This window comes from Peromyscus californicus, unplaced genomic scaffold, assembly GCF_007827085.1.
Source record: "Peromyscus californicus insignis strain IS unplaced genomic scaffold, ASM782708v3 Scaffold_8__1_contigs__length_139910024, whole genome shotgun sequence".
NCBI lineage: Eukaryota > Metazoa > Chordata > Mammalia > Rodentia > Cricetidae > Peromyscus > Peromyscus californicus.
This window is the reverse complement of record NW_026294606.1, coordinates 44,914,605-44,924,870: the sequence shown is the minus strand read 5'-3', so window position 1 is coordinate 44,924,870 and position 10,266 is coordinate 44,914,605. Positions and strand designations below refer to the sequence as shown.

The 10,266-nt window shown below is 40.9% G+C and overlaps 1 protein-coding gene across 1 annotated transcript; it reads right to left on the bottom strand.

Moving 5' to 3' along the window:
* Positions 1 to 1,129: 1,129 nt before the first annotated feature.
* Positions 1,130 to 5,697, bottom strand: Yae1 (YAE1 maturation factor of ABCE1). The gene is made up of 3 exons (XM_052728867.1): positions 5,518 to 5,697; positions 3,898 to 4,019; positions 1,130 to 1,717 (listed from the first exon to the last, which is right to left on the bottom strand). Exons 1-3 carry the CDS (start codon positions 5,641 to 5,643, stop codon positions 1,288 to 1,290), a joined length of 678 nt encoding a protein of 225 aa, XP_052584827.1. The 5' UTR covers positions 5,644 to 5,697; the 3' UTR covers positions 1,130 to 1,287.
* Between the last annotated feature and the right edge of the window lie 4,569 nt (positions 5,698 to 10,266).

The window sequence follows — 10,266 nt, the reverse complement described above, 5'->3', positions numbered from 1 at the left end:
GGTTGGGGGTCACAGAATAAGAAAGGTTGAGAACCACTGATCTAGAGACTATTTATATTCTGTGGATTTGAGATTTTAATATAAAACTCACTTATGAGGTCCTAGGTTCAATCCCCAGTACCACAAAACAAAGTTTAAAACAAATAAACAAACAAAAACCAGCCATGAAATGTTACTTTGATATCTTAAGCATGTCTCAGTACACTGAAAACTCTACAACACTACTTCAAATTTTGCTGCCTCAATTTCTGAATATTCTGTGCATTTTAAAGAGGAACTTAGAAAACTAGCAGAACATTTTCGTAGTCCCTAAGGTCTTCCTGACAATCTCTCACTAATACAGCATCTTTCAGCACAGTGAAATCCTGGCCAAATAGCAACTGAAGCTGTCAGTAAGGGACAATTACTTGGGTGCCTCTCAAATCAGGCACTTCATATTAACTCCAGGTGGGGAAAAGTGATAAAAAAATCCTTTCCTGATCTCTAAGTCATGGAACAAAAATCTGAATGTGATTCTGTCTATGCTAGATTACACATTTCATGTCGAAGCAATATAGGTCAATGGTCTCAAGTGTTTTATTCCAATGTAAATAACAAGGTTGCAGTTCAGAAATAAGTCTGTTTTGAAAAACATGGCCAACTCCTCACTACCTAGAAAACTAAGCAGTTCTTTAGCATGAAATATAGTTTTTCTATTTTTTCATAGATTGAACATCTATATCCAATATGTAAATAAGGTGAATTTTAGTACTTTGTTTTTAATTATTTATTCAATTATATATATAAATATATATATATATATATATATATATATATATATATATATATATATATATATTGTGTCAGTTTCTATGGTCTCTTGACTTTAATGTGTAGCTATCTACAGATCTCCTTCTACATATCTATGCTGACCTTTAGGTTATTTCTGGCAACTTTGGTTTGGTTGCTGGTGATGAGGCCCCGAACCACCAGATACTGACAGAAGTAGAAAGCAGCATTAGATTTCTTTTTTCTCTTGTTCTTAGGTTTGGCTAGTCTAAAAATGACTGATTTTGATCAGTAATTTGAAAATGACAATGAGGATTTCTGAGCATATCTAAAATTTAAAAATTTACCAATTACAAAGACAAAGGCTTATATTCATTTACTAGTGTTAACACTGAAGACCCTTCATACCTCCATAAGGGTAACTACAGAAGATGTGCTCAACCAATGGTTCCCTTATCTAGAAACACACTGCTCTGAGGACTATTGGAGCATTACTTCCACTACAGAAGGGAGATAATTTTATAGCTGTCTCAGGTGCTGCAATACGTCCACTGATACCCCCAGCTGTTTCACTAAGTTGGCGGTCTGGTCCAGAATCCAAGCGAGGCTTGGTTTTTCCAAGAGTGTGTGCTCTTGTGTTCTGCACCATTCGGAAAGTGAACCATCTGTCCTGCTAGGACTCTCGTCAGAGGTTCTGTTCAACTCAGCACTGTTTTCACAGAGTCTTTCATCTTTAGCTTCATCAATCTTTTTCTCAGCTGGAACTCCACGACAAAGGTCCATATCCTCAATGGAGTCCAACAAATCTGTAACTTGGGGCTGTGACGTGACTGATTTCAGACGTTTGAGCACACACTCTTCGCACTGGCCAACTGCATCCAGAAGATTATTTATTTTGCTGATCAAAGCTGAACTATTGCCATGAAGGTGACACCAGGAGAGCAAAGCACTGAATGAAAATATAAACAAGAGTTAAATAGGAAAAAAATCAAACAGTCACAGGCATTTAAAATGCCAGGCCCCATATGTTTTCCTTCTAGATAACACCATGCAAAAATAGATTAACGATAATAATGCATGCCGAAATCAGGAAAGTAACAATGTAAATAACACTAAAGAGCAAACAAAGCATCTTTTAATACAAGTTAACCAAGAAGACTTAATTATATAAACTGTTTAAAATCATACCTCCTCCTTCACAGCTTTGTATCAATTTTACCATGTAACTTTTTTTTTTTTTTTAAATGTCTTTGTTGGCTCTTTTTTAAAACTTTATTATATGTGCATTGGTGTGAAAGTGTCAGATCCCCTGGAACTGGAATTATCAACAGTTGTAAGCTGCCATGTGGTTGCTGGGAATTGAACCTGGGTCCTCTGGAAGAGCAGCCAGTGCTCTTAACCACTGAGCCATCTCTCCAGCCCCCACCATGTAACTTCTATGCAATAAGATATAATTTACATGAAGACTAGAAAAACCAGTTCCCTCTTTTCTTTCCTTTTAAAATAGAAAACCTAGGCTTGTTAAACTATAAGAAAGACAAATTATCATCAGGAGGAGTACTTTAAAGACTTCGTCCTGGGCTACTCATTGTCACAAAGTAGTGTCAATGACATCTCAAGTCAAAGTTTTTGTCTTGGCAGTACTCAGTATCTATCATCAGGCATCAGGCATGTGAGGCAGCCCCCATTTCTCCTTCAAGTACATCAAGCAACTCCTAAATCAGTCATTCTTAATCTCTGCCACAAATTAGAATTACCAACAGAGCTTTCATTTCTTGAAAAGTGTTAAGAATTCTACTCCAAATATACTTAATTATTTTTATTACCTTCCTCCCTGATTGTTCATACAATATAATAAAATAATGGTTCTTTCCTTTTTCTTTTTTTGATGAGGATTGAACCCGCGACTGTGTGCATGCTGAGCACACACACTCTACTGCTGAGCTACAACCCTCCCTGAAAATACTTCAGAAGTGAAATCAACTGATGTGAAACTCAGCAGTAAGCTTTCAAAGCTCATAAACACGAAGTGAAAATGAACACTTGGTCATTTTCCTATTGTAGTAAATTATATATTCCAGTTAATTTTAGGTCTAAAGGTCTCAACATAATTTAAAAAAAACAAACAAGCAAATAATTCTTTTCTATCTTTTTTTTTTTTTGGTTTTTCGAGACAGGGTTTCTCTGTGTAGCTTTGCGCCTCTCCTGGAACTCACTTGGTAGCCCAGACTGGCCTCGAACTCACAGAGATCCGCCTGGCTCTGCCTCCCGAGTGCTGGGATTAAAGGCGTGCGCCACCACCGCCCGGCCTTCTCTATCTTTTTTAAACTCTGCGATTCTTCACAGCAGTTTGTCTCTCTACAAAGGATAGTTTAAGAACTATTCACATCAAGGAGTCCTGCTCTGCTTTTCGTCACCATGTGCCGTCTGACTACCTCACTACTCTCTGACATTCTTGCTACAGCATCTGGACAGGGATTCCAAGTTCAGGAGTGAACACACAAGACCCCTTTCCATTAGGAGTTATACTTTTCCCAATGGCCTTCTAGCCTACGCTCTGCCTCCTGTGTGCTACGACATGTGGGAGTATAAAGAGCCTTATTTAGAAGCTGAAAATCTCATTAGTGATGAGTGCTAAGTCCCACTGACAAAAAATGAACACCTTCCTACCATTTCTGTGAAAAAAGGAAAAGCAGCAGGCACACACGTATTAAAGTAGGTAAACTGATGACGACTCTTTCAAGCTTTTGGAAAAGCAGTATTTTATGCTCTGAAGACTCACGTAGCCAACATCAGGAAAAGCACTTTAAGACGTTTTATTTTTACATATTACTTCCATCAAAAAATGCATGAGAGCTGGGTGGTGGTGGTGGTGGTGGTGGTGGTGGTGGTGGTGGTGGTGGTGGTGGTGGTGCATGCCTTTAATCCCAGCACTCGGGGAGACAGAGGCAGGGGGATCTCTGTGAGTTCAAGGCCAGGCTGGTCTACAGAGTGAGTTCAGGACAGCCAGGGCTGTTACACAGAGAAATCTGTCTCAAAACAACAACAAAACTCCCCCAAAAAACCACCCCCACAAAAAGCCATCAGAATTGTGTTAAAATGATCCATTACTTAAATATTTAAGATTACCTCAGTGTTCCCCTGAGTAGTCCATAGTTTATAATGACTTCTGCACCTTCTTTGTAACCTTGATTGAAGCCCTGTTGAAGAGTGACTGCTTTGCCAGCATCTATTCCATCTCTGTAGCCTTCCTAAAAAGGAGAAGCTAGTTGAAACTGACACCAAGTAAGTCTTTTCTAGAGAAGCATAGAATCCATTTTGAAAATAGCTTTAGCAGGTTTTTACTATGTTAACTGAATAAGATATGGCAGAGACCTAAATCCAAAGCAGAATGTTTCTTCTAAAACCCTATTATTGGTCTGTCCTTATCACATCTGTTTTATTTTCTTAAACCAGCCTGGCCTGGAACTCTTGATCCTACTGCCTCATCCTCCTAAATGATGACAGGCATGTGCCTTGATGTCACATCCTTAACTCACTTCGGAAATCTAGGGTTACCATGTAAACATTAAACACCAGTTGTGTCATTTTCAATAACCATGTTAGTAAGGTCTTCACAGAAACGGAAAACTACATGTTTGGCCCTTGGTAACTGACTAGAACAGGGTAGTTAAGGAGGCTGGCAAGGCCGGGGAAGAGGAAACTATTTTAGGAACAGCAGAGAGGAAGTCTGAATTTAGAAATCTAATCTGAATGTGGCATAGAGATTTTGTCTTCTTATAATTGGTCTAGCCCCAGATTCCTAAGGTATTTTTATAATGACATAATGGATGTTGGATTCAACAAATACTATACTGGAACATTAAATTAGGGTAGATCACAACTGCAGCTTTAAAATGGCAATTAAACGGCTGATAAATATACTGGGAAGAACAGTTCTTTTTACCTTTTACTTCTTACATACTTATATAACATATATTTACTTATTTTTCTTGGGGAGAGGCGTGGCATGCCATAACTTGAGTGTGAAGATCAGAAGGTAACTTCCAGGAATCCATTCGGTCCTAAGATGTGGGTTCCAGGGTACTCATATCATTATACTCTGGAATCCACCTCTATGTGGACACAGATCTTTCCAGTTCTCACCCAGAACTAAGCTGATTCTACCCAGATATTATTAAGCAAGTTTTAATGAATGGTGAGACGAATCCGGAATGAAAAACACACTTAAAGTAAAAAGTAAAACAATATCTCCTTCTCTACCTTCCCGTCCTTTGGCAACATTCTTAAGCTCACCTTTTCCAAGCCTTAGTAACACCACGCCTAACTTTGGACTCCCCACCCACTGAACAACATCAGTGAGTGTGCGTCTCCTGCCAGCCTTAGTCTAATCAGTGTATGTTTCTCTCCTTCAGCTCTTTCCCTTCCCAAACTGCAAACTCCTGAGGGACTGGTTAACAAAGTTCTCTTTAGTTGGTCAGTCCCCTGCTCCAAACCCAGCTGGGGCTCTCAAAGAACGCGCCCGTTTAAAGGTTATCAATCCTTGGAAATCCTAAGACTGGGACAGCCTTGGGGTAGCGGCGAGAGGGCCGTACCCCTCGGTCCGGGCTTCCGCCCCCGTGCCCCGCGAGCCCCATGCCCCGCGTGGGAGCCCCATTCCCCGCGTGGGAGCCCCATTCCCCGCGTGGGAGCCCCATTCCCCGCGTGGGAGCCCCATTCCCCGCGCGTCCCCGTCCCCCGCTCATTTACTTGGATTCGCCTCCGCATGTGGCCCTGCCATTCCCGCTGCACTAACAGAGTCTCGTCCGCTTCCTCGTCAAACACGTCCTGATCCCCAGGGCTCGGGATCTCGGGAACAGACCGAACCCAAGACATCTCCGAAGAAACCAAGAGTCCCGGACCACCGGAAGCGCTGGGAAGTGCTTCCGGCCCGGGGGCGGGGCGAAAGGGGAGGAGTGGGACGAAGGGGCGTGTGCGCCTCCCCCTGCAGCCCCGCGTCTAGGGGCTGAGTGCGGCTGGCTCCTCCCATCCCCGCATCTGGGTCAGGCGGCGGGGGCGGGGTGGGTGCTGGGAGCTAAGTCCCACCATTCAAGGGCTGAGACTCAGTTTCTGCGTGTGCCGAAGGCGTTGGCCACCAGCGTGCAGCTGAGGACATTGGACTAGGAAAGCTGATTGTGCGGTCAGCTTGAGATTAAGTAATATGAACACCTTTGTAAAACCAGCATCCCTTGGCAGATTCCTTCCCAGCCTTAGGCTCCTGCTCTGCGAGGCAGAGTCCAGGAATGTGGCTCAAGCATTAGCAGCTTCTGGCCTGGAGTGTTGAAGAACTGGACACCGACACTAGCGTTTTTGTTTTGTGCATTGTGTGAGAAAAATGAGTCATGTGATAATTTAATTTTTCTGAAAAGTTTTCTAGAGTACCTATTTGTTGTTGTTTTTGGCTCTTTTAGGGGGCCTGCCACCCAGCTCCCAAATAAATCACACACGGAAACTTATTCTTAATTATGAATGCCCGGTCTTAGCTTGCCTTGCTTCCTGTCAACTTTCCTTAACTTTAAATTATCTATTTTTTGCCTCTGGGCTTTTCCCATTCTCTTACTCTGTAAATCGTACTTACTCTGTGGCTTGCTGTGTAGCTGGGTAACTCCTGGAGTCGTCTTCCTTCTTTTGCTCCTCTTTCTCTCCTCCCAGATTTCTCCTTCTATTTATTCTCTGCCTTCCAGCCCTGCCTATCCTTTCTCCTGCTTTGCTATTGGCCATTCAGTTCTTTATTAGACCATCAGGTGTTTTAGACAGACACAGTAACACAGCTTCACAGAGTTAAACAAATGCAGCATAAACAAAAGTAACACACCTTAACATAATATTACTCAACACCTATTTTGTATTAGACATCATTTTAGACCTTTGAGGGACAGTGTGATATAAGAATAAAAGTTATCTTCCTGAATTTTCAGACCCTGTAGACTTCCTATTAGTATAGAAATGGCAGTTGACCAACAATAATATATAAGTAACTCATAGTTTGAAGATTGTAAATGATATGAAAAAGCACTACTGTGGGAGAAGTCAGGTTACTATTTTAGTTTATCTTTCATTTCTGTGCTGGGGATTGAACCCCAAATCTTTCAAATGTGGAATGTGTACTCTGTCAATAAGCTATTCCCTACAGCCTCAAAGCTACTTTTTTACATTTTCAGAGATCATCTTATATCTTGTAAATATATGTATAAAACCAAATATAAAATGTGTTGATATATATAGTTATATATATATTTACATTTATATATAGATATATAAATATTTATATAAATTAGAAACAAAATGGTAATAAGGGGAGCAATAGGGATAGTGATTGAAATGAATAAGTTAGAAAACCCAAAACTTCTGCCTGTGAGTTGGCTCAGTAGGTGCTTGCCATCAAGCCTGAGGAACTGAGATCAATCACCATGACCCACATGATGGAAGGAGAGAACCAACTCCTGAAAGTTGTCTTCTGACCTCCACATATGTACTGTGGCACACAGACACAGACACATCACATGTAAATAAATGCAATAAAAAATGAAACAACACTGGCATAATAAACCCTAAAGGCCAGGGACTGGAGAGGTGGCTCAGCAGTTAAGAATGCTTCCTGCTCTTCTGGAGAATGCTAGTTTAGGTCTGAGCATCCACAGAAGGTGGGTGACTCACTACCACTTGTAACTCAAGCTCCAGGAAGTCTGAAGCCCTCTTCTGTCCTCCAAGGGTACTTGCACATATATGGCATACATGCATACAAACACATATACATACATATAAATAAAAATAAATCTTAAAAAATAAAAAAGAAAGCAGATAATCCTGTCCTGTATCTTTCTCATTAAAAAAGAGAAAAGTATTTTAAAAAACAGGAATTAGGAGGTAACCAATAATGCAGATGAAAAACACTATAAATAATTCAAACTCAAGGGTGACACTTTTAGTGTTTTGAGATAAAGTCACAGGAAACTTGAAATGTGGCAGAGGATGAGGATAATTTTGAACTCCTGATTTTTCTGTCTCTAACTCCTCAGTGCTAGGTTTACAGATGTTCTGTGGAACAATCCTTTTCTATACTATGAATATGCATTACTCTCATTGGTTAATAAAAAGTTGACAAACCGGTAGCCAGGCAGGAAGTATAGGTGGGGCAACCAAACTAAGGATGATGGGAAGAGAAAGGGAGGAGTCAAGTGTTGCCAGCCAGGCGTAGAGGAAGTAAGATGAGAAAAGGTACCAAGCCACGTGGCTAAACATAGATAAGAATTATGGGTTAATTTAAGTGTAAAAGATAGCTAGTAATAAGCCTGAGCTACCAGCCAAGTATTTATAATTAACGTAAGCCTCTGTGTGGTAATTTGGGAAGCATCTGCCAGGTATTTGGGAGTTGCTGGCAGGACAGAAACTTCTGCCTATACAGATGTGCATCACCACACCCAGTTTTTGGAGTGCCGGGGATTGGATGCAAGGTATCAACATGCACTCTGCCAAGTGAGCTACTTCTCCAGACCCTTAAATGAATATCTGCCCCTTAAAAGTTGAGCTGTCTGAGCTATTGCTTAGTCAATAAAATGATACGAATTAGAGATCCAGAACCCACAAAAAAAAATGCCAGATGTGGTAATGTGTGTCTGTAACTCCAGATCTTTGGAGGTAGAGACAAGTGGAATCCTGGGACTTTCTGGCCAGCCAAAATAGTTTAGTTGGCAATTAAAATCCAGGCCAGCCACTCCTGTCCCCCACACCCATACATTAGTGCACCTGAATATTCATAAGAATGTACATGTGTGTACACCCCCCCATGCACATACACATTGTCTTACAAGAATTTATTTTAAAATAATTCCTTGATATTACATGTAATTTTATCATTTATTAAAGATGAAAGCAAATCTGCATACTAACATATTCAACGTGATTACTTATTTTTCCATAAATGATTAAACTTTAGCTGCATTGCTTGATACTGCAGGACATGTAGTATCTTCAGTGTTTTTGGATTTAACTGTTGTAATGTTGGGAATGACACTTCAAACAAAACAGCAGAAGTATGTCTAGGGCTATTACCAAAGTTGTTGGAAATTTTGCCCTAATCCCAAACCAAAATTCATTTAACAATTTTCATGAAATGCATCTGTGACTCAAACAGCTATTTGAAAGTCAAACATTCTAATACAACACAGCCTGAAGATATACTAATTGATACCTACACACTGAGAAATGATGGTAGGGAATATTAAAGGTTGTTTGCATTGTATTTCTATAAAAGCAGAAAACAGAGTGTATAGTAAAAACACTTCAATATCTAGCATCCAATTGTCTCGACTCTGATCCTAGGTGTTCGAGGCAGTGTTCAGTGGCACTGTGTGGCATGAAGGCATGTGCTGTACACAGTGTGCTTGCTGTGTGTTCAGATCAAGGCTGCAGTGAAGCTGAACAGTACAGCATGAGCACATGCTGCCAGAAACACCTTTGACTCCTTACACGTTTGATTTTGAATTAGTGATTGTTGTGTATTCAGAGACCTTTCACTGTTGCCAAAGTTTTCATGATTCTCGTATTCAATTACATGACCTCCTGGTTAAAGAAGATCTCTCTCTCTCTCTCTCTCTCTCTCTCTCTCTCTCTCTCTCTCTCTCTCTATGTATACACATGCATCTATGCAGCATATCATCTGTATGCAATGTGTACACAGGTATATGTGTACATATGTGTGCAAGTGTGTGAAGGCTGGGGGTTAATATCTGATGCCTTCTTTAATCACTCTTCACCTTATCTTTTAAGACATAGTTTCTCATGAATAGGGTAGACTGGCTGACGAGTGATCACCAGGGATCTGCCCCACTGCCACCTAGAGCTACCACACTTGGTTTTTATGTGGTTGGTACAGAGGTGAACTCAAGTCCTCAAGCTTGTTCAGCAGGCACTTTACCAACTGACCCATCTCTCCAGCTCCTGTAGTGTTTTAAAAGTTCTCCATGTATTCTGGACATAAGACCAAGTCAGATGCATGTATACAGATGTATTCTTTGCACTAATATACCCATTGAGAGGCAGAGTCAGGAATGTATGAGAATACTGGGACCCAGGAACATAATGCATGTGAATGAGACCAAGGAGAGGAAGCATATGCAGGCAAAGTGAGCTTTCAGAAAGTGATGCTGATCAACTTCTGTGACAGGAAAGGGATGCAGAACCAGAGTCCTGGGCTGTAGTGTATATTTCATGATGTCTTAGCTAATGTACGAAGAGCTCTGCAACAAGGAACAAGGGAATTCATACATTTGGGGCACACGGACATGTCATGCTCCCTTGTCAGCTTAGTTATGCCTGGGGAATGTCCTGGAACCGTGTGGCCTTGGCTAGGAAACCACAGCAGATCCCATAAATACTTATGCCTTCAACAGCCAGATGGTCTTTCAATGTCCTTTCATGTGTGTTATTCTATTGTTTCCAAAATTGCTTCCCCACTCT